This window comes from Hyaena hyaena, unplaced genomic scaffold (genome assembly GCF_003009895.1).
Source record: "Hyaena hyaena isolate Hyena2069 unplaced genomic scaffold, ASM300989v1 scaffold_376, whole genome shotgun sequence".
Taxonomy (NCBI): domain Eukaryota; kingdom Metazoa; phylum Chordata; class Mammalia; order Carnivora; family Hyaenidae; genus Hyaena; species Hyaena hyaena.
In genome coordinates, this window is record NW_024081008.1 from 1,247,124 (window position 1) to 1,272,895 (window position 25,772).

Consider the following 25,772-nt stretch of genomic DNA (forward strand, 5'->3'; position numbering starts at 1 on the left):
GGGTCTTCCTGTCTGCCTGAGGCAGGGATCGGTAACCCTTGCTGTGGCCATATTAGGTTCAGAGGCACCAGGAGAATGGGGTTTGTTGGGGCCAGGGTTGAGGGAGGGAGCTGGTTTCCAGTGACAGCATGGAGTAAGACAGGGTCATGATAAGCAGAAACCTACATGTGCAACTAGGCCCTGATGATCCATACACCTGCCCTCAGCAAGTCACGATCACAGGGCGCCTTCAGGAAACCTCTGTAATGACAGTTGTAATCTTGAGTTCCTTTTTGATATCTCCCAACCTCAAGTACAGGATTTCAATTGGTAGCGATATTTTTGTACAAAACACAGAGCTTGGTGATTTTCCAAACTCTGAGGCTTTGCATTTTCTTTGCACGCATCAATTTAATTTTGTTTTATTGCTGGAAATCTTTGGAACATTTTGCAAAATTAAAAGCCCTGCTGCACCACTTGTCAGTGAGATTCTGAGAAGTTGTCTCATTTTACTCTGTTTCCTGGAGAGGCACATTTTTGCACTGTGACACTAAAACACTATGCCCCTGATACTGTTGTCAATGGACAAGAAGACCAAGTGTGAGACCATGAGAGTTCACATTTGAAGTGCTGAATCCATGGACTCACTCAAAGTCTCAGGGATCAGTGTTGGTCTCAGAGTCCTAAGAGGTCATAACTCATTGGACTCCAAACAGCCATATTTTAAGAGGGAATTCCAAAATAAAGTAGAAGAGATGGATATCAAGGCCGGCTTTAGACAGTTTGGTCATCTGTTACATAGGAGCTATGTCTTCTTTCTTTCTCTTGATGCCACACTATTTAGCCAAGACAGCCAACAATGTGTGTTCTGCAGGCATTCTTTGTTATTATGGCTAATGTTACCTATTTATCAAGATTCCCAAAGCAACTGCTGTGCACTGTGTTTGGAGATACATATGAGGGTATCTGACCTTGTTGGATAACTGATTGATTATTTGCAGCGACTGTCTATCAAAATAATACTGATGCCACTGTGAATCTCTGCTACTGATGCCTAGTCATAAAGTGACTTCTTCAAAATAGTTTCCTAACAGAACACTAAACTGAAGGAGCTAGATGTACCAAATTATATTTTAATGTATCCTTTTGAGAGTGGGTTAATGCCATTTCCCTAATTTAATACCACTTGACTTCTAATGAGATATCCATTTACATTCCCTTTTAATCTGCCACACTAAAATGCATCCTGTCTGCAATAGTTTTTAGGTAAGAATAATGTATAGATATTAGTCAAGTGAAATCCTAACTATGACTCATTGTTAATAGTTTTAATTCCTAAATGGAGAATATGTGGACTGTGCTATATAGGACAAATAAAAATGTAATAGGTTTTCACAGCTTCTAAATTCTGTGACTGCAGCTAGAATGAACGGCCATTTTATGCAGTAACTTGCAAACACGTAGCAACAGCATAACTAATAATCAACTGTCCTAGGTTGGCAAAATGGAAACAGATTAGAGTATTGCCTCAGAATCTAGCTTCAAAGATACATTTAGATTATATTGTTTGAAAAATGCAGTTTACATCCTGTCTGTGATATATAATAGGTCTCTGGTATCTTTTTCATTGTCACATTTGTGACAGTGAAATGGCTTTTACTTCTCTAAGTAGGACCATATAAACTAAAAGGGATTGTTATTTTGACAAATTGAATGTATATACAATTCGTGTCTTGGGCCCTATTACCAATTACTGGATAATGAAGTGGATTTGCAATGATGCTTTTAAAATATGCTTGTCATAGATATTCTTAAGTATAGAGAGAACGATCATCTGTCTAGAATAGTTGCTCAGACAAATCTTCACAAAAAGCAGAGAAATAGATTGGATGATTGCTGGAAGTCCCTTTCAGCCGTATGGTTACAAAAACACATTGTTTACCACCGAAACGTTCATTGATTTACTTATTATCATCATAAGCTCTAAGTAAGTTCCTGTGCAGAATAAGCCTCCGTGACTTCAGCGAGCTTGGGGCTCTCCCCACGTTCCTGGGCTGTACAGAGCACACTGCAAGGGTTGTCTGTTTTTAGCATGAGGACTCTGGTGCTCCCAGCCTGTTCTGTCCACACTGATGGTAAACCTCCCCCTTCTTCTCAGTTAAGGAAGTAGTTTAATCTCCCAGTCCCCTGAAGAGACTCCTTTGTAATCACCCCATGAGAGCACCATTTTCTCAGCCTATACAACCCCCTTAAACGCCCAAGCCTTCTGGCCTCTGTGTTGTTCAAAACAGAAGCCTACTATACCCGGGGAGGAGAGGGACAGGGAGCTGTCAGAGTGCTCAGGGTCTAGATCCCCTTTCCACACTAAGTGTTGCCCTAGGGTCTCCATAAGTTTTGGGGTGCAATTACAAAAGTGATCACCGTTCTAACAAACACTTCGCATATCTATAAATGTTTTCTAGCTACACACTTAGAACTTAAAAATACTAATAAGTCTCACAGGCTACACTGGAGACTAGTTAATGTGCTCCTTCGCTGTGTTATGTTGTAAACAAATCATAATGCAGCCGAAATGCCTGACTAGAACAAGAAATGAATTACATTCAGTAGACATAAGCGATCTATGAGGATACCGTCTGGGGGAAGAAAGAGCCACTTCAGGGTTTCAAGGAAACCAATGTTTCCAGCTCATTAACCTCAAGAGAAACTTGGGTTTTATATCTGATCCAAAAGAGGGAAACTCTGGACATGCTGTGCTCCTAATTTCAGGGCGAGTCTGCGATAGTACTTTCATGCAGTGTTGATTCGTGGGAACAGCTCTGCATGTTAGCAGCACGCGCGATAGAAGCCTGTCTGTCACGATGGCGATTACTGGGCCCGAGGCTAGCGGTGTCCGCCAAGGGGAGTCACTGAACTGAAGAGTCCCGTCAATCAAACCGCCAGAGAAAAACTCTTCTATTTTTTGAAATCCCAAAGCCATAAAATAGACCTTTTTTCCCCTGGCTTATTTGACAAGAAGAAATAGCATTCTTGGCAAAATGTCCCTACGACCTCTTTGTCACTAACGCCAGCGTTGAGGAATTGGCTTCCAAGAATGGCAGGTAGGCTTAGGAAGCATCCAGGGGCCGGCTGGGTGGGGCTGGCGGGGTGAGGGGTGCTAACAAGTTCTGTAGCAGGAAGCTGCTTAGGACAACGCCCTCGAGCGCAGAGCACAAGCTACATAGATTTATAAGGGCTGAGTTGAAAAGGGTCCTATACAGCAAAGCATTTCATTTTAACCGACATTCGCTAGAAGATGGCAGAAAGACTTCTGTGATCCTACTTACGGAGAAATCTGTTACTGGGAAACTTGATTTCCTCTGGATTCCATGCTACATTAATTATATCTAAGAGATCCATTTACTAAGCAGACATATGATGCTTTCTCAGCATCTGAAATCCCCAGTTATATGTATTCTCAGTCCAAGCACTAATCTGTCTAAAGAAGCAAAACTACATTTGCTTAATAGGTTACAGTTATATAATATGCCAACTACACAGTTGCAGATTCTGAAAACTGAATAGTGTTGTGTGTGAAATGGAATTATCCAGAAGAAGAGAGATGTATAAAAATAGGTAATATCCCTAAAAGGTTTTGCAGAGTTACAATTCTTCCTGCTGGGAAGGAGACCATAGTGCTATGATGTACATATGAAATGTCTGTTCAGGAAAACAAAATTAGAAAATATCCCCCACATACCATCTCACTAAATGTAGGAACTGATCGTCAAAACTGGCTCTCAAAAGTGATACAAATATATAGGGAAAGATACCTGTATGTGTGACAAACAAGAAAACATGGAATCTATTAATTGTTTGGTTTTGAAAGGGGGCCCATACTTGTGATTAAAATATATATATGACCAAAAGCATTCATATGGATGGACACTTCTTATTCCCCCCCATTTTTTTTATTGACAGTCATCACCCACCTTTTTCTAGGATTATTGCCTAACAACACAGAAATTCTGCTGCTTGCTCTCAGCAAATCAGTAGAAGAGAAACAATCTCTTTCCACTCTCCCTTCATGACCCATGTTCTGGGCTTGTGCTTTGTGGAGAAGTCTTTGATCTGCTGAAGATCTCAGAGGCTTGTTTCCCGGAGGAACATGGTGCCGATGTTGTAGGAAACTTTCTTGATTCTCGATGAAGAAAGAGAAGGCTTTGGCTGCTTAGGACCAGTCCTTACCTCCAGGAAATAGCAGATCCCTGGGATTTCCTTTGGAAAGTTATCTGGAAGCTCTTCACGGGACCGAGGAATGAATGTGAAACTTTCTTCCCGTTTTAATAATCTAAGAAGAAAATACAGATAATGTGAATCTAATAGTTCAAATAGACAGGAGAAGGGAGAATAAGCAGATAGAAAATTTAAAGGCTCAGGAAGCCTATCAATGATCAGGCTCATGTTGACACCACTATTTATTTGTATAAATGTGGCCTTCCTGGGACTCAAATGCCAGGAAGTGTTGTTTCTCAGGAAAGACACTTTCATGTTATAATTTTTAAAAGTTGCTGTTTCTGGTTCTACTTGAAAATATTTTTCAAATTTGGCTTTTTTTCTAAAAGGCTAAAGTTTTCTTTAGAAAACTGTACAGTGCAAATTCTTTTTTTAAAAACATTTATTTATTTATTTTGAGAGCACGTGTGCATGCACACAAGTAGGGAAGGGACAAAGACAGAGAGGGAGACAGAGAAACCCATGCAGGCTCCACACTCAGCACAGAGCCCAACACGAGGGCCCAGTCCCACAACTGTGAGATCATGACCTGACCCAAAATCAAGAGTCGGATGCTCAACTGACTGAGCCACCAGCTGCCCCATGTATAACACAAATCCTTATTCGAACATGTTGTACTTACCCTTTCTGGTTTTAAAACCTGCCTAAATTCTGGAGCACTCCTCTTATGTTTTAAAGATTCTCTGTAGGCTTTAAATGTGTGTCCTGTTTGCCAGACACATCAGTTATATAGCACTGTGGAGCATTCATGACTTTAGGTATCTTCAGTAGTTGGTTACAGATCTCTAGCAATACATGTTTTGTGACCTCCAGTGTCTACTGGTCAGACAGTGTGACTCTTCCCTTCCAGTCACACTTACTCTTTACTAGTACACGAACACCAGAGACTTACTTTTGTCCAGGTCCATGAAATGTTAAGGTTGATCCCCAGACCAAAAGCTGTGGCTCAGCTATTCAGCTTAACTCAGTAGCCCTCCTAGGTTGCTTCTTACTGCCTGGGAAAAATCTCCTAGGCACTCTTGTGAATATAATCATGGGTAGAACACCAACTTTTTTCAACAAAGATGGAAACATGGAATAAAAGAAGTGGAAAATAAAGACTGAAAAGCAAAGCCCACAGTAATAGAGAAATGTATGATGAGTATCAATGCATTTCCAACCATTTGATGGCGTTATACAATGAGGAAAGAGCGAGAAGGCTGACACAGTAGGGTAAGACAGCAGTTTGAAATCCTAAACTAAACATGTAGTCTCCATTTGGAAGGCACAGTGGAGCCAAACCTCGCATCACCCCTTTCCTAAAAACAGCTCGTTTTCCTGAGCTGGGTGAATGGAGACAGCCGATCCAAAGGCACACAGCGTAAGAGCTGGGTCAGGTTCCAGGACCAGCTGTGGTAGAATGAATGCAGGGATGAAAAACGCAGTGAGTGCAAGGAGAACGAAGTACCTGAGGGAAGGTGAGCTCACTGCACAAGCACTGATAATCATCTTCACACTGAGAGGGAAAACACATTCTTTGATGTTTAATGGATAAAATATCTGAAAACAGCTTGATAGTACTAAGACTCCTTATAGTAGGAGGAGCAATCTGCATTTACTTTTACGAATGGGGGTGGTACTATTTTGCTTTGTAAAGGATTTTTAAACTCTGGGTTTTTTTTAATGTTTATTTCTGAGAGAGACAGACAGATGGAGGGGGTAGGAGAGAGCGAGGGAGACAGACACAGAATCTGAGGCACACTCCAGGCTCTGAGCCGTCAGCACGGAGCCCGACGTGGCATTGGAACTCACGAACTATGAGATTATGACCTGAGCCAAAGTGCGACGCTCAACCGACTGAGCCACCCAGGTGTCCCAAGGATTTTTAAATTTTAACTATTTCTTTAAAAATATTACACAGTGACTATAGTAACTAACTTGGAATGTAACAACATGAGGCTGTTTCTAACATTTCAGAATTCTTTCTTCTTTTATCCTTATCATATAACCCGACGTAGAATCTAAACATGCTCTTCTCTGACAAATTTATGGTAAAAGTTCAGTTTCAGTTAGGCTGATTTGCTCAACCACTCTAACTTAATGTCTTAAGCAGCCTTAAGTGGTCAGTCCTTGAATAAATAATAAGACTACACTAAGGTAGGGTGCCTGAGGGGCTCAGAGTTTTAAGCCCAACTCTTGATTTCAGCTCAGGTCATGATCTCACAGTCTGTGGGTTCAAGCCCTGCTTAGGGCTCTGCACTGGATTCCTGCTTAGGATTCTCCCTCTCTGCCCCTCCCTGACTCATGCTCACTCTCTGTCTCTCTCAACATAAAGAAATAAACTTAAAAAAAAAAAAAAAGACACTAAAATAGCTTCCCATGATGAAACAATTAAGCTGAGATTTGGTAAGGCATTAATGACAATCACAATGGAAGTTGTTGGTACTGTTTGCTTTCTTTTTTTTTTTTTTATAGATGTCAATTTTCTTTACATACAATATATAACCAGTCACTTCAGAAATAAAATGTAAGATTCCCTAAACAGTAGTTTAGGGTTGAACTCCACAATGACTTTGCTTAGCTCAAATAGAATGGTCATCAATGTGAAACGTTTGAGTATCAACCAACAAAGGTGTTGAGTGCTGGTGACATTTTATAATGGTCCTGTGAATGGACGAGAGGAAGTCAGGATGCCCAGAATGAGTTTACATAGATTTTAAAAGGCAAGAAATACTGATAGGAACAAACTAGCAGCAATGCAAGGTAGTCTATAGTAAAAAAGTCTATAGTAAAACATTTTATCCTTAGGATAAAATCCAAAGGAGGAAATTCTACAGGTTAACGGGAGAGATGATGACTTTGGATCTTAGTACGAAAGTCAAGAGCCAGAGCAATAAAGTTCACCTCTACCAATTATAAACTAGAGCCACAACCCCAACCTTTCAAACAAGTCTCCTTTTAGGCCCATGCAATAGATAGGACTCCACATGAGCTATATTCTTCTCTCTATATATACTAAGTCCTCTATTTTTTTCATCCTCTATTTGACTCACCAAGGTATTTATATTTTGTTGTAATTGAGATTTCTGACAGTGAAAAATAACATTGAGTTTACATCTACGAAAGTACTTATAAATGATGAAGCTGGGTTATTAACTGCTTTAGAGGCAGTGCTTTTAAATAATTCACTGCACTTTGGTAAGAAACTCTTCACAATGAATTGATCTCTTGACAGTTTAAATACGTCTCATATTTGTTGTGCTAAAATATCACAAAGACAGAAGCTTTTAGGGGGCTTTATTCTTCTCCAACTAAATATTTTGGTATTAATAAACTCAGTACAGTTTTAAATTTCAATAATATGAATGAGAGCACATAAGGGTACATTGATCCAAGCTCCTACTATATCCAGGACTTAGCAGCGTCTGTATAAATGAATGCTGAAGTGAAATACTGAGATGGTTTCCAGTAGAACAATCTGAATGATTTCCTGGTGAGTCTGTGCGGGAGGTCAGGGGAAACATTTCACACAGCATGCCTGGCAATGATGAGTTGTGGTGCTGAATTAATGCTCAAATGTGTATACAGGGATTAGGAATTTATACACTGATCGCTGCAGAACCTCTGATCCCCTCTGAAATGCTTTATTAAGTCCAAGTCCCCAAGCTGGCTCTAAAGCTCTGCCTAAGAATCTATTTCTTCAGCAACTTGGGATGATATGGAAGCTTAGAGGCCACACAAATCTAAATTTATCCCCAGCCGTAATCCCCAGCTGGTTGATATACGACCTGGGGGTTTTGGCAACATGTTTAATAAGTATTTGGAAGGCATGCAAATCCTAGCTCACCTACCTGTTACTATTCATTCTCTCTCAACAAAGTTTTTCCTACAAACTGATTTTCAAGATGAGAATACGTTGCTGCTTTGAATCCCTGGATGGTCCCCAAGTGTGAGGGGTGCTAGATACCATGGGGTCTCATGAAGCTGCTCCCTCACTGTTAGGAAAATGAAGCCATCTCTGATTCTCTCAGTTCTTATTTACACATCTCTGACCACATCAAGCTTTGTGCTCTATCCTATATTCTGTCCTGTTAATGGACCTGAAACTTACCCACACTGAGGTCCAAATGACCTAAATGTAATTTACATTTTAACACAGGACTCAGAGTTTTTAATAGGTAATAGAATTGTAACTATGACATTTCAGGCAACTTATTCTGGGATTTATTAACTCATGCAGATCATACTTAAATTGGCTTATGTAAAATACAGCTTGGTCATCTATAGGCTAAGGTTAGAATTTGGTCTTTCATTTTTCTATATACTTCTAGATACTCTTCTCCAGTTATATACATTGATTTCATTGTGAATTGTGGCCACTTGCTCTGTGTATTTCCCATAAACCTCTAGACTCTATTATAAGGAAAGATAACCAGTGATGCAGTTCTCAAGCTAGGCTTCATGCAGTCTTTGGTCAGTGAATTCAGCAGTCAGCCAGTCAAAAGTTAGTTTATTCAACGCCTTCTATGAGCTGGGTGCTGAGCCAGTGCATTTCTACTCCTAATCATATTAATTATGGGGCAGGAGAGGATTGAGAAGAAGAAGAATTTTTATTTTGGCTGAAAATACCGTTCTATAAAGTGGTCGGTTATATTTTGGTTTTGATTTAGCTGAGTGGACAGTGTGGACAGAACTAACCTTGCTGAAATTAATACATGTAGTTGCAGCCTCTATAGTGACTGACTACTATATGCAGTCCTCTATGACCTGTTTGTTTGAAGTCATCCTGTGAGATTAGAAAATCTTTGTTTCAACAACCGAAAAGATCCATGTAATGTGCAGAGAGCTCTGAGACACTGACCATTCAGGATGCTTACCAGAGTGGTCACTAACTAGTCTACTAATTACTGTGCTACCACTCACCAAAAGGGGCTGTAAGACCAAGGCAAGATAGGGTAATACATGCTGCATCTTTAAGAGGTGAGGGCTAGAAAGAATATCTGCATAGCGACCTTTTAAAGACATTGGATGCCTGCAATGTCTTTAGTTAACTCTCAGCTTGACTGGTTTCATTAAGCATTAAATTCATGTTTGGAAATTATTTCCCCTCGGAATTTGCCGCTAGAAACTCAGATTTCATTCTGTTTTCTACTCCAGTGGATATCGATTTTCTCCCTGATGTTGATCAATCTCTCTCATCATCATCATTCTCTCTCTGGTGTTAGGGAAATTAAGGATAATAGATCTCAATGTATCTTTTTCTCTCCCTGTTTTTTAAAAAAATTATTTAACTAAAATTTTATTTTGAGAGAGAGCATGAGCTGGGGAAGAGCAGAGAGAGAGAAAGAGAGAACCCCAAGCAGACTCTGTGCTGTCAGCGCAGAGCCCAACCCAGGGCTCGATCTCCCCAACTGTGAAATCATGATCTGGGCAGAAACAAAGAGCCAAGATGCTGTGAAACTTAGACTGTGCTTAGCACAAGTGTGGCTGCTGTCTGTCACCATACAACACCATTCCACTGCCATTGACCACATTCCCTCTGTAGTACCTTGCGCTCCCATGACCTATTCATTCCATAAGTGAAAGTCTGTACCTCCCACTCCCCTGCACCCCTTTTGGCCAATCCCCTCCTCTATGGCAATCACCAGATGGCTTTCCGTATTTATGGTCCTGCTTTTTATCTTTGTTCATTTGTTTCATTTTTTAGATTCCACATAGAGGTGAAGTCTTATGGTATTTGTCTTTCTCTGATGGATGGACTTCACTTAGCATAATGTCCCCTATGTCCATTTATTGTTATCACAAATGGCAAGACCTTATTCTTTTTTATGGCTGAGTAATAGTCCTTTTTTTTTTTTTTTTTTTAAGTATACCACATATTGTTTATCCTTTCACCTATGGCTCCTTAGGGTGCTTCCATAACTTGACTAATGTAAATAATGCTGCAAAGATACAGGGGTCCAGATATATTTATGAACTAGTGTTTTCATTTTCTTTGGGTAAATACCCAATAGTGGAATTACTGGATCATATAGTATTTCTAGTTTTAATTTTTTGAGGAACCTCTATACTGATATCCACAGTGAATGCACCAGTTTACATTGCCATAAACAGTGCATATGGTTCTTTATCTCCACATCCTCACCAACTTGTCATTTCTTCTTTTTTTTTTGTTTTTTGTTTTTTGTTTTTTTTTCCCCCTGAGAGAGAGACAGCATGAGCCGGGGCGGGGGCGGGGGGGGGTCAGAGAGAGGGAAACACAGAATCTGAATCAGGCTCCAGGCTCTGAGCTGTCAGCATAGACCCCAATGCGGGGCTCCAACTCACAAACCGTGAGATCATGACCTGAGCCGAAGTCGGATGCTTTAACCGACTGAGCCATCCAGGCACCCCAACTCTTGTCATTTCTTACCTTTGTGAAACTAGCAATTCTCAGAGGTGTAAGGTGATAACTCATTGTGGTTTTGATTTGCATTTTCCTGATGATTAATGATGTTCGGCATCTTCTCAAGACTGTTGGGATCTCTATCTTTCTTTTAAAAAATGTCAGAGTAGATCCTCTGCCCTATTTTCAATCAGACTGCTTTGGTTTCTTTTGCTGTTGAGTTGTTTAAGATGTCTTTATAAATTTTGGTGTTAACCCTTGGATATGTCATTTGCAAATATCTTCTCCCATTCCGTAGGTTGCCTTTTTGTTTTGTTGGTGGTTTATTTCACTGTGTGAAAGCTTTTTATTTTGGTGTAGTCTTAACAGTTTATTTTTGCTTTTGTTTCCTTTGTCTGAGGAGACATATCTAGACAAAAACATTGCTAACATTCGTGTCAAAGAGATTACTGTCTATGTTTTCATCTAAGAGTTTTATGATTTCGCGTCCCACATTTAGGTCCATATTCCATTTTTAGATTATTTCTGTGGATGGTGTAAGAAAGTGGTCCGGTTTCCTTTCGTAGGGCGCATCCAGTTTTCCTGACCATTTATTGAAGAGATGTCCCCATTATATATTCTTATCTCCTTTGTTGTAGATTGACACTATAAGTATGGGTTTATTTCTAGACTCTATTCTGTTCCCTTGACCTATGTGTCAATTTCTGTGCTAGTGTCATAGTTTTCATTGTGGTAGCTTTGTAGTATATCTTGAAATCTTGGATTGTGATCCCCCAGCTTTGTTCTTCTTTCTCAAGATTGCTTTGGCTATTCAGGGTCTCTTGTAGTTTCATACAAATTTTTGAGTTATTTGTTCAGTTCTTTGGAAAATGCTATTGGTATTTCCACAGGTACTGATTGAAAATATAGAATGCTTTGGGTAGGATAGACATTTCAACAATATTTATTGTTCCAATCTATGAACATAATATGTCTTTTTATTTCTTTGTGTTTTCTTCACTTGCTTTCATTAATCTTTTATGGTTGTGGGGGACAGGTCTTTCAACTCCTTGTTCAATTTATTCCTAGGTATTTTATTCCACTGCAAATGGAATTGTTTTCTTAAGTTCTCTTCCTCCTACTTCATTATTAGTGTATAAAAATGCAACTGAGTTCTCAGTTTTGTATCTTGCAGTGTTGTTAAGTTTATTTATTACTTCTAACACTTTTCTGATAGCAACTTTAGAGTTTTCTATATTTTCTCTGTATCATGCCGTCTGCAAACCGTGACCATTTTACTCCTTCCTTATTGGCTTAGATGCCTTTTAGTTATTTTTCTCATGTAACTGTTGTGACTAGAACTTCCAGTACTATGTTGAATAAAAGTGATGAGAATGGGCATCTTTGTGTTATTCCTGGTCTTAAAGAAAAGGCTCTGTTTTTCCCTATTGAGTATATACTACCTGAGGGTTTGCCACACCTGACTCTTACTACACTGAAGTAGTTCTCTCTGAAAACCCACTTTGTTGAGAGTTTTTATCATGGAAGTATGTTGGATTTTGTCCCATGGTTTTTTTTTTTTTTTTTTTTTTTGCTTCTACTAAAACGAACATATGATTTTTATCCTTCATTTTGTTACCATAATGTATCAATTCATTTGTGGGTACTAAATCATCCTCGTATTCCAGAATAAAGTTAATTGATCATGGGTAATGATCCTTTTATTGTATTGTTGAATGCAGTTTGCTGATATTTTGCCAAGGATTTTTACATCTATGTTCATCAGGGATATTGACCTATAATCCTTTTTTTTTTTTTTTCTTTTTTTCTTTTTTTCCTTTTTGTGGCATCCGTTTCTGGTTTTGGTATCAGGGTAATGCTGGCTTTGTAAAATGTGTTTGGAAGTTTTTTCTTATATTTTTTGGCACAGTTGAGGAAAATTGGTATTAATTCTTCAGTGTTGAGTAGAATTTACCTGAGAATATATCTGGTCCTGGACTTCTGTGGCAGTTTTTCAATTACCAACTCACTTTTGTTACTAGTAATTGATCCTGTTCAGATTTTCTATTTCTTCCTCATTCAATTTGGAAGATTGCATGTTCTTAGGAATTTAGCCATTTCTTTGAAATTGTGCAATTTGTTAGCATATAATTTTTCATAGTAATCTCTTATAATCCTTTGTATTTCTATGGTATAGATTCTTCATTTCAGATCTATTTCTCTCCTCTCCTCCTTTATTATTATTATTTTTTTTTGTCATGAGGAATCATCTAAAGCTTTATCACTTTTGATCATTTTGCCTTCTCAAAGAACAAATTCTTGTTTTCATTGATCTTTTCTATTATTGTTTAGTCTCTGTTTATCTTATTTCCACTCCGGTCTTGTATTGCCTTTCTTCTACTCACAGTGGCATCTGTTTGTTCTTTCTCTATTTTTTTTTTTTTTTTTTTTAGGTTAGTAAGCTTAGATTGTTTGAGATTTTTCTTGTTTCTTGAGGTAGGCCTGTATCACTATTAATCTCCCTCTTAGAACTGCTTGTACTTCATCCCCCAGACTTTGGACCATTGTATTTTCACTTCTCTCCAGGTATTTTTTAGTTTCCTAATATATATATTTTGGCTCATGCATTGGCTGTTTAATAGCATGTTGTTTAGCCTCCACGTTTATGCATTTTCCCTATTTTTCTTGTAATTGATTTCTGGTTTCCCAGGATTGTGATCTGAAAAGGTGCTTGATAGGATTTCAATGTTCTTAAATTTATTGTGGATTGTTCTGAGGCCTAATATGTGATCTGTCCTGGAAAATGGTCCATATGTACTTGAAAAGAATATGTATTCTGCTGTTTTGGACAGAATGTTCTGGATATATGTTAAGTCCATTTGGCCTAAAGTATTATTCAAAGACACTGTTTCCTTAATGATTTTCTGTCTGGATAATCTGTTAATTGATGTGAATGGGGTATTAAAATCTTATACTATCATGGCATTGTGATCAATTTCTCTGTTTATGTCTGTTAATACTTTATGTATTTAGGTGTTCCAATGTTAGGTGCATAGATATTTAAATTGTTTTATCTTTTTCTTGAGTTGATCCCTTTATCATTGTGTAGCATCCTCCTCTGTCTCTTATCACAATCTTTGTTTTAAAGTCTATTTGGTCTGATAAAAGTTTTGCTACCCTAGCTTTTATTTGCTCCTGTTTGCATGGAATTCTTTCACCATCCCTTCACTTTTAATCCATATATGTTTTTAGGTCTGAAGTGAGTCTGTTGTAGGCAGCATATAGATGGGTCTTGTATTTCCATCTATTCTGTTACCCTATGTGTTTTGATTGGAGCACTTTTACATTTAAAATAATGATTGTTAGGGGTGCCTGGGTGGCTCAGTCAGTTAAGCGTCCAACTTCAGCTCAGGTCATGATCACATGGTTCATGGGTTCGAGCCCCATGTCGGGCTCTGTGCTGACGGCTAGCTCAGAGCCTGGAGTCTGTTTTGGATTCTGTGTCTCCTTCTCTCTTTAACCCCCCCCCCCCCCCGCCCCGGCTCATGCTGTCTGTCTCTCTCTCTCTCAGAAATAAATAAAAAACATTAAAAATTTTTTTTAATAAAAATTTTTAAAAAATGATTGTTAAATATATACTTATTGGCATTTTGTTAATTATTTTCTGGTTGTTATTACTCCTTTTCTTGCTCTCCTTCCTTATGAATGATGGCTACTTGAGTGTTACGCTTGGCTTTCTTTTTTTGTGTGTCTACTACAGGGTTGTTGGAGTTCTCACTGATCTCATCCTTTCTTCTGTCCAATTCAGTAAGCAACTTTATGAAAGTATCTTGAACTCTTTGTCAGATAGATTGCTTATCTCCATTTCACTTAGTTGTTTTCTCTGGGGTTTTGTCTTACTCTTTCAAGTGAAGCATATTCTTCTGTCTCTTCATTTTTCTTGACTTCCTGTGTTTGGTTCTATGAATAAAGCTGAACTGGTACTTCTCAACTTGAAAGAATGATCTTTATATGGTCATCTCCTGTAAACACTGTGTGCGCCTGCTGACTTTGACTAGCTGGTTGAAACTGCATCTGTCATGGGCTGGGAGTACCAAGGCTTTCTGAGTTAAAGCCACACTAGAGGAATGACTGGAGTTGAAGTGGGCATTGCCCACGGAGGACCTAAGGTTTTCTATGCAGAAGGCCCCGGGAGGACCCGTGAAGCTGAAGGGAGTATACACCAAGGGTCTTGGAGTGCCTTGCTCTAGGGGTATCCTCGTGGGATGGCTGGAGCCAAGCTAGGTGTGGGCGGGTGGTTTCCTTTGTGCTCTGCACAGAGGTGCCCTAATAGAGCCAATCGATGAGAGGCAGTGTGTGTGTGTGTGTGTGTGTGTGTGTGTGTGTGTGGGAGGGGGTCCTGGGGCACTCCACTCAAGGGTCTCTGGCCAGCTGGCTGGAGCCAAAACAGGTATGGATTAGGAGGTTCTGGGGCACTCTGCACCAGGGTTATCCTGGAAGTTGTCTGGGACCAACGTGGTATGGACCTAGAATGTTACAGGGTGCTTTGCATCTCTGTCACCTTGGGGAGATGGCTGGAGCTACAGTGATCACCGACCAGAGGTGTGACCAGAGGTGTCCTGCTGTATGCCACGTGGGGGTTGCCTAGTAGAACACGTGAGGTTGGTGTGTGCTTGGAGACTAAGAGTCACTGAGGAGGTAGGCTGGTAAGGAGGCCAGGACAGTGCTCTTGTCTTTGCTCTCAAGGTGTGTGAAGGGGTGGGGATGCAAACCATTGTATTTGCCAGCCCCTTCTACGTGGAGAGAGTTCCAGAGGCAACCCTGGCCATGCTCTAGGGTGGGATCCTTATATTCTAGTTGTTCTTTGGAACCATGGCTTTTTTTTTTTTTTTTTTTTTTCCTGTGTCCCAGGATATCTGGGGCTGTTGTGGGCTAGGGATCCAGGGCTGGCTGAAGCAGCAGACTGGCCATGACACCCAGACTCTTTCCTGACCATGCCATGCCATCAAGCTGGAGCCAGAATGCAGACAATGGCCCTCATCAGTCCCTCTGACCTAGAGAGTCCCAGTAGCTCTCCCACCATATGGCAGGGGTCTAGGTTGGGTTCTGCTTCCTTTATATTCTAGTTTACGTTTTAAGCTATGGCTTTTCTTATTTTCCCCCGCGCATACAAGTCTTCTCACAGTCTCTTCATTACTATCCCTCCCCCCTGTGAATGGTGGTGTTGGAGGTGGGCAATCCCTTTATTACGATGTCTCCAATTCTCTTGCTGTTGTCTTATTAAGTGGTCTGTCTTCTGCCGTGCAGAAGCTGTTCAGTCATCCCTCAGTTCTTCAGGAGGAATCGCTCTATAAAATGTGTAGGTTTGGTGCATCCATGGAGGAGGGGAGTTTAAAGTCTTCCTATGTCACCATCTTGGACCACAACTCCATTGATGCATCTTTTTAAATCATTAAAATGACCCCTAGTGGAACCGTTTAATATAGCAGGTTATGTGTTTGAGTTCTGGGATTATTTTTTCATTAATTCTTTGATAATTTCTTACAGTTTTCCTGCAGTTGTTATTTTTCTGGATTTCTGCTTAGTCAGATATTGGACTTGGTAAATTGATCCCTCAATTCGTTTTCCTTTCTATCTGATCTACTTGCTCATTTTCCTCTTCTACTTTCTACGAGATTGCTTTCAGTCTTATCTTCTCATTGTTCCATAGAATTTTAAAAGTTCACATACTACATTTTTAATTTCCAAAACTCATTCATGCTATAGGATTGTTTCTTTTTTACTGTACTGTGCTCTTAATTATCATCTGAAACCTATGACAATATTAATCAATCAACCTTTTACTGAGTTTTGGTTTGGGTAGGTCTCTGTATTGTTTGTGCTTCTCCAGATGTTAAATAACTGTTGTTTTCTTATTTATTTTGGTCTTTCTCTTTCATATTAAAGACATTCAGGAAATGACTAATATTCCTCAATGTCTCATTCTATTTAGCTGTGAGCCATTAAAATCTGGTTGGCGGTTTCATCATAAATGTAGGGAGACTATGGAATTGTGGATTTCCCCTGACCATGTCATTATGCTCCCCAAATATAAATATACTTTAGTGGCTTTCCCCCTTGGGCTAATTTGTCCAAGTACTAATGTTGCACAAGCCCCTTGTATTACATCTAGCTTCCAGCATTTTGAAAGCTGAATGGATGAAATGAGCTAGAAATCTCACTGTTCGGTACATAGATTTTACTTAGCCCCGCTATGTTCACTTGCACAAATTGAAAACAGTTTTGGTTCACTATCTCAAGGAATGCAAACCTCTGATATCCTTCTCAAGTTACTTGTCCCCTCAACTCTATTGTTTCTTAGTAATGAAGTTTCAGGTAAGCACACCATTACCCAACTAGAAAACTAGATTTCCCCAAATTCCTTACAACTGTTTCTATGTGATTAGTAGGTTCTTACAATTAGATGCATTTTCCCATTATTTGAATGGAAGAAGTGAAGCAGACTCCATTTTCCTTTGGCAACTCTTAACTCTGACTGTCAAGATTAGACTTTTGCAGAAGATGTCTCCAGTTCTTAGTTCCTTGACTCTCATAAAATGGGCTTTCTCAGCTATTGGTGACTTTCTCATCTAATTTCCTAATCACTGGAATGTATCCACTTTTCAGTTTCCTCAGGTTCAAAGGCAGGGATAGGGGCTTGCCTAACCAGTCAGTTCTACATTTTAGGGGAATCATTTTGAGATAGCCAGTTTAGAATCTGCTCTTTTCCCCTTATCATTGATTCTGTGAACACATCATTCATTGTATGAAGTCTCTTCCTGCTTAAAATACTTGGGGTGGTTTCTACTTCCTGTACTTACCCTGGAAATGCTCTCCATTATATGTTGTACTTGGTAGATGAATCCTCTCATTGGTTCCTTTTCTCATTCTGTGTTTGTGTGAATTGGCCAATATCTAGATTTAGAGTGAATATGGCTGCTTCTTATCTGTACCTTTTTCATCGGAACCTGAGACTTGCCAAATACCACTCATGTATACACTTTCCATCTTGCTCTCTTCTGTTCCTCACATGTTGGGAGAGGGCTGCACTTCTTTTACATTTTTACTATTGTTTCAGAAAAAATTAATGATAAAGTCAGGCGTTCAATCTGCTGTGTCACATTAGAAGTTTCTGTTGCTAATTTATCCATCTGAATATTTTTGGTAAGGAATGTATCTGGACTCTATTATGAAGGCATTAGACACTATACCTTAGAGTGCTAGAGAAGTATCACAGTTCTGGAAAATGGAAATAATAAAAAATTATGAAGATTCTTTGTGTTTTTTAAAGAGTTCTGTAGGTCCTGTATTTTTCCTATTCATCTCTCCAACTCAGTGGAAGAAATGGAGGTCTGCTCTGTATTTTTGCTTTGTGCTTCATTGCTCTTTGCTTTGACATCTGATGCAGTTTGAAGATAGGCCCAATGAAACTGTAGTTATTGAGTCAGCTAGACAGCCTAAAGTCTCTTGAAACTCAATAATTCATGCTCTTTTCCCAATAAGGAAAGTAAGAATCCAGCTCACTAGGAAATAAACCAAGAAGTATCTCAACAAATATGTATGCATTTTGAGGTCACAAACACTTGAAGTTGCAGATTTTGGCTATTCTATAGAATTATCAATGTATGGGTTTTAAATTCAAGTTAATCCTTATATAGGATAGTCTTCCTATATGTCCTCTGAAAAACAGGGCAGAGAGCCCTATACTGATGCTGTGAAACATTTTTTCCTGCAAGCATCCTGAGCTAAATGTTGACAGCAAAGCGTGCTTACGATATGGATCCCATAGTTTGCATGCCTGGTGCTTTTGAGAGAAAGCTGGTACATTATGGCATGTATTTCCTATTTGAATGGCAAAACAAGTGTTAAATTCATGAATTTCAGAATGCTAAACAGCTAAAGATGATTCCACCCATAAGAGAAGGGAAGGAAAGATACAAAAACACAGGGGGAGGCAAAGCATAAGAAACTCTTAATTATAGAGAACAAACTGAAGAAGAGGTGGGTGGGTGGATGGGCTAAATGGGCAACAGGCAGTAAGAAGGGCACTTGTGATGAGCACTTGGTGTTATATGTAAGAGATGACTCACTGGGTTCTACTCCTAAAGCCAAGACTACACTGTGTGTTAACTAACTTGAATTTAAAAAAATGTCAATTCTGGCCTTTAACAGCCTAAAAACTCCATGTAACAGACTAAATACCAAGAAATTCAAAACACTCAAAAGTCTTCTGTGTCTATAGATGGAACTTTAAAAAGATAGGACAAATGAGAGATTAGAAAAGATAACTGTAGTCAGCTTGTGTCAAATAATTGCCTCACATTTTTTCACTTCTCTGATCAAAATCATTTCTTAAAAACAAGTACATCATTAAGGGACAGAGTCGAAAAAAGAAAACATGCACATTTATTTTGAAAAAATGGACAATTCTCTGTTGATTTCATTATTTAAAAAATTAGGGCCACAATCAATTTTAAGAAATTCTATGCTCTCTACATTTTATATTCTTGAACCGATCACGTGTAGAATTAGCCTAGATAAATTGTAAGGAGACATATACAGTTTTAATGATTTCAATCCCAGAGAACACAAGGCAGCCTGAGGAAAATATTTAGAAGGTAAATAACTGAAGGCTCACTCTCCTCCTACCTGAAAAAGAGCTCATGGACTAAAAGGTATTTTAGAGAGCATCTTGGTCAACACCCTCACTGTAGAGATTAAGAGATCAAACCCAGGCATGTTATCTTGTTTTCAAAAAATTACACAGCAAATTAATCCCTGAACCAAGATGAGATTCGTGGCGTAGAACTCAGGAGAACTGAGTGTAGGCACTATAACAAATTCAGGCCTCCACAACGTGGTTTGTGGAGCTTTATGCTTGGTGCTGGTCTACTACTGACGTTAAGGATTACAATCTCATGAGTGCCCAGCTTTTTAAGAGATTATCTAGGGGGTAATTATGTCTGCAGACAGATTGTGGAATGAGGAGACAGCAGTCATCTTTATAAAAGTTCCATGTTTCTTAGAACTGTTCCTTAATCTCCTTCTCAAGCAAAGGACTCCATTTCTTTTTTAAAAGTGTAATTCATTCTTTGTTATGGACTGAATTAATCTGTGTAAACCCTACCCTGCTGTGTGATGGTATTAGTAGGTCAGACCTTGGGGATGGATTTAGGATTAGGGAAAGTGTGAGAGTTGAGACCTCATGAATGAGCTCATGCCTTTAAAAGAGTCCTAGGGGAGCTTGCTTCCCCTCTCTTTCTGCTACACGAGGATAAAAGGAGAGTGTATCTCTCCAAAATCCATAAGGAACCTCTCACCAGAACCCAGCAATGCTGGCACTGTGATCTTGGACCTCTGGCAGCCACGGTTGTAGAAATACATTTATGTTGTCTATAAGCTAACCAGACAAAGGCACTTTGTTATAGCAGCACAAAATGACAGGGTTCTAGTTCTAGCCAGATTTGGCCCCAAGAATTTCCCTTGTTACAGGCAGCATAAGCAGCCCCCTCACTAAAAAAAAAATTGCCCATGTCCTAATGTCTGGAAATGGAGTATGTTAGGACATCTGGCAAAGATGAATTAAGGTGGCTGGACTATCCAGTGGACGAAATGTAATCACAAGGGTCCTCAAAAGTGGAAGAGGGAGGAAGAGATGTGGTAAACAGAAACAGCATTATAAGGATGCACTATTCCTGGCTTTATAATGGAGGAAGGAAGCAATGAACCAGGTAATAAAAGTGGCCTCTAGAAATAGGAAAAGAAAACAGACAATAAACTAGAACTTCCAGAAAAGAATGCAGTCATAATGACAACTTGATGTTAGCCCAGTGAGACCCATGTTAGAATTCTGCTCTACAAAATGGAAAGATAATAAACTTGCGTCATTTAAGCCAGAAAGTCTGTGGTAATCTAATTAACATATATAATTATGTATCTCTGGTTAAATGTGGTCATTTGCAAAGGAAATAGGTAGGTTTTTAAAAATCACATTATTATGACTTAGTCATCAGGACGAGGACTTTGCTAATAGAAATTTGTAGGAATAAGCAGATTGCTAGCTCAGTTCTGAGTCATGGCTTAAAATGGCTCTGGCCAAATTACCAAACACACTGTTTGTTTGGGATTGCCAGATGAGGCCTATAATCCAACCATCATACATCATTCAACATGGCTAGATTTATAAAATATGAGAATCAAGTCCAGAAATAAAATGATATATTCCTTCATGGAAATAACAGCATAGCGTCCTGGTCTAAGATGGAGATGTGAGAAGATCATGAACTCACCTTATCCACAAACACACCAAATCTACATCTACTTACAGAGCAATTCCTCATGCAGAAGAACTGAGGCTGACTGAACAGCTTCTACACACCAAAAGGTAGACCACAGAGAGAAAGGCAAGAGAAACGGAGACATGGTAAGGATGGGAACCCCACCCCAACACTGTAGCTGCAGCAGAGATGGATACAAAAGAGTCCTGATTTAAAAGGGCACCTAGAATATAAAGGAACCAGCCCTAGAAGCATGCCAAATGTGAGGGACCAGGGAGACTGATGGAACTCTGGTTTGTAAGGGCTGAAGAGCATCACTATTTATGCATCCCCTCCACCTAGAGAGTGACCCTGGTCAGTGCTCACTACAGCTCTAAGCCAATACCACTCAGGCCACTAAGGACACACCAGGGAACCACCAACACAGGGCATCACAGGACCACCCACTCTCACTTAGACTCCAGTCTAAGTGCACAACCCAAAGAGGACATGAGCAGAGCACACTACCGATAGCACTGTGTCCAACTGAGCTCCAGCTGCCTTGTTCAGGCACCAGATGTACGGACAGCCCAATGACATTCTGGCATGCTGCCACTTCAGCCCCGCTACCTGAGTGTCCTTGGTGCGGGGATCTCCAAGCTTGCAGCCCCTTCAGCCCCCTATCTGGGTCTCCTTGGTGCAGAGATCCCTGGAATCCCCCAGTTTGTAGCCACTTGAGCCCCACCACCTGAGCATCAATGGTGCTCAGATACCCGTGGTTCCCTAGCTTGCACGCACTTCAGCCCTCCTACCTGGGTGTCCTTGGTGCAGGGATCCCTCAGCATGCAGCCATTTCAGCCCCCCACTGTGGGTATCCTTGGGTCAGAGATCCGCAGAATCCCCAAGCTTGCAGCCATTTCAGCCCCCTAGCTGGTCAGCCCCCCGACCTGGGTGTCCTTGGTGCAGGGATCCCCAGAACACCAGCTTGCAGCCACTTCAGCCTCTCTCCCTGGGTGACTTTGGAACAGAGATACTCTAGGTTGCAACCACTAAATCCCCCTACCCTGGTGTCCTTGGTGCAGAGAGACACAGGATCCCCCAGCTTGCAGCCACTTCAGCCTCCCTACTTGGGTGTCCTTGGTGCAGGGATCCCCCAGCTTTCATCCCTTCAGCACCCATGCCTAGGTGTCCTTGGTGGAGGGATTCACAGGAGCCCACAGTTCTCATCCACTACGGCCCCCATACCTGGGTGTCCTTGGTGCAGAGATCCCTGGGATCCCCCAGCTTGCAGTCAGTTGCACTGTAGCTTTCTTGCAAGAGCACCCTCTGCACAGACAGCCTGGAACTGCCATGGCCGGCACCCACTGTAGCTCTGTATATCCCACCAGGAAGCCTCAGCAAGGAGTGCTCCAGGGTCCCCAGTCCATCACATCCAAAACCCCAGTCACCAGGCACAGACAGTCTACACAGAGCACAACAACATACCAGACCGTTCCTTTATATTTAGGAGAAGTAGTTTTTCTTCTAATTCATAGAAGCAAACAGAAAATCAAGCATAACAAGAGGGAAAATGTTCCAAATGAAAGACCAAGACAAAAACCTAAGAAAAAGAATTAATATTGGAGATAAGTAATCTAGCTGATAAGGAGTTGAAAGTGATGTCATAAAAATGTTCACCAGACTGGAAAGAATGAGTGAACTCAGTGAGAACTTCAAGAGATAGAAAATATAAAAAAGAACGAAAGTTGAAAAATACAGTTACCAAAATGAAAAATACAGGGAGTCAACTGTATATTAGAAGAGGCAGAAGAATGGGTCAGTGATCTGGAAGATAGTGGAAAGCATGTAAGCACCTAATAAGAAAGAGGAATAAAGAGAAGTGAAAATAGGTTAAAGGCTCCCTTGGACAAGTAAACATTCAGATTATGAAGCTCCCAACATGAAAAAGAGAGAGGAAAAAGACTGCAAACATCCCTAACCTGGGAAAGGAAACAGACAACCAGGTCCAGGAAGCACAGAGAACTCCAAACAAGATGAACCCAAGGAGCACCACACCGTGAAACATTAAGAGAGAATTTAAAAACAGCAGGTGAGAGGCAACTACTTATGTACTACAAATGCTCTATAGGGCTATCCCCTGATTATTCTGGGGAAATTTTGCAGGCCAGAAAGGAGCAGCGTGATATATTCAAAGTGCTGAAAAACAGACAGACACCCATACAACACAGTATGACTATCATTCAGAATAGAAGAAGAAATAGTTTCCTAAGCAAACAGAAATTAAGGACTTCATCACTAAGCCTGACTTACTAGCAATGTTAAAAGGACATAATTAGAAGAAAATTATGAAAGGAAAGTATTTCATGAGTGCAAGTAAACACAGTAAAGGTACCAGAGCAACCATTTATAAAGCTAGTATGAAGGTTAAAAAATAAAAGTAGTAAAATCAATTGTGTCAAAAAATTAAAGGGACTCACAAAATAAGGCTAAAATAGGACAACATATATATGAGATGTGGGGGCTGGTAGTAAAAATCAAGTTCTTTTAGAATGTGTTCAAATTTAAGTGACCATCAATATTTAATACAGAATGCTATATACTTGGGATGTGATATATAAGCTTCAGAGTTACCAGAAAACAAAAACCTGTAATTGATTAAGTAAAGCCAAGCATAACACAAAAGAAGTCACCAATCACAATGAAAGAGAGCCAAAAGGAACAGAGAAGAACTACAAAACAGCCACAAAACAATGAACGAAACGCCAATAACTACAAACCTATCAATTATTACTTTAAATATAAATGGTTGAAATGCTCCAGAAAAACACATAGTGTGATAAAAAGGATGAAGAAATAAGACCTGACTATATACTGCCTACACCAGACTCACTTCAGACCTAAACTGCAAACAGACTGAATTTGAAGACTTGGAAAAATACCTAACAATGCAAGTGGAAGCAAAACAACAAAACCACACACAGGAAAGAACAGAAAACAAGAATACCCAGGATTGCAATACTTCTTTCAGAAAAAATAGCCTTCAAAACAAAGACTGTATCCAGAGACAAAGGCACTACATAGTGATAAGGGATCAGTTCAACAAGAGGATATAACAAATGTAAATAACCACGTCCCTAGGGAACCTGGGTGGCTCAGTTGGTTAAGTATCCCCTGTCAGCTCAGGTCATGATTTCACGGTTCATGGGTTCAAGCCTCGCATCAGGCTCTGTGCTGCCAACTCAGAGCCTGGAGCCTGCTTGGGACTCTGTGTCTCCCTCTCTCTCTGCCCCTCCCCTACGCACACTCTGTTTCTCTCAAAAATAAATAGATAGATAGATAACTATGTACCCAACATGAGAGCACCTAAATACATAAAGCAAATATTAACAGATATAAAGAGAAAATTTGACCAGAAATGGTAGGGGACTTTAACATCACATTTACATCAGTGGATAGATCATCTAGGCAGCAAATAAATAAGAAAACGATGCCATTAAATGACACATTATACCCGAGGGACTTGACAGATATAAACAGAACATTCTATCCACAAACAGCAGAACATAACTTCTTTTCAAGTTGACATGCACCATTCTCCAGGACAGACAACATGTTAAACCACAAACCAAGTCTCAATAAATTTAAGAAAGCTGAAATCATATCAAGTATCTTTTCTGACTGCAATGATATAAAACTAGAAAAGAATTACAAGAAAAAAACTGGAAAAAACACAAACACTTGAAGATTAAATAATATGCTATTAAACAACCAATAGGTCAGTAGGAAATCCAAGAGGAAATTTAAAAATATATGGAGGCAAATGAAAATGAAAACACAATGGTTCCAAATCTTTGGGACACAGTGAAAGCATTTTTAAGAGGGAAATTCATAGTGATTTAGGCATATCTCCAGAAACAAGAAAAAGCTCAAACAATCTAACCTTACACCTAAAGGGATAAGAAAAAGAAGAACAAATGAACCCCAGATTTAATCGGAAAAAGGAAATAATAAATATCATAGGGGATAATAGAGAGTAAAAAGAATAACAGTAAAGATCAGTAAAATCAAGAGCTAATACTTTGAAAAGATAAACAAAATTGATAAGCCTTTAACAGACTGATTACCGATTTTTATACTAATCAAAACAAAACGAAAACAAAAAACAAAACAAAACAAAAAAACAAAGTCCAGCACCAGATAGATCCGCAGATGCATTCCACCTAACATTTGAAGAAGAGTTAATACCTACTCTTCTCAAACTATTCCAAAAGTAGAAGACTATGGCGTGCCTGAGTGCTTCAGTTGGTTAGGCATCTGACTCTTGATTTTGGCTCAGGTCATGATCTTAACAATCATGAGAAGAAACCTTGCAGTATGTTCCGGGCAAGGCATAGAGCCTGCTTAAGGTTCTTTCTCTCCCTCTCCCTCTGCCCCTCCCTGCTTGCACATGCACTCTCTCTCTCTTGCTTACTCTTTCTTTAACAAACAAACAAAAAATAGAAGAAGGAAAATTTCCACATACATTCTATAAGGACAGCATTACCCTAATACTAAAACCAGACAAAGACATCACAAAAAAGAAAATCACAGGCCAATATCTCTGATGAATGTAGACGTAAAATTCCTCGATAAAAAATTAGCAAGCCTCATTTAACAACACATCAAAAGGACCATTCACCACAGTCAAGTGGGATTTATTCTAGGAATTCATGGATAGTTCACTATCTGCAAATCAATTAATACATCACCATAACAAAGTGAATCTTCATCTTAGTAGATACAGAAAAAACATTTAATAAAATTGTATATCCTTTCATAATAAAACTCAACAAAGTAGTTTTAGAGGGAACATACTTCAACATAATAAAGGCCATATATGA

At 39.6% G+C, this 25,772-nt stretch overlaps 1 protein-coding gene across 1 annotated transcript in view; it reads right to left on the reverse strand.

The window, feature by feature from the left end:
- Positions 1-3,559: 3,559 nt before the first annotated feature.
- Positions 3,560-25,772, reverse strand: part of GUCY1A2 (guanylate cyclase 1 soluble subunit alpha 2) — a 296,831-nt gene continuing 274,618 nt past the window's right edge. Inside the window, exon 8 of the mRNA XM_039250618.1 lies at positions 3,560-4,309. Within this exon, the coding sequence (XP_039106549.1) occupies positions 4,102-4,309 (208 nt within the window). The 3' untranslated portion in view covers positions 3,560-4,101. The remainder of the gene's footprint in view (positions 4,310-25,772) is intronic.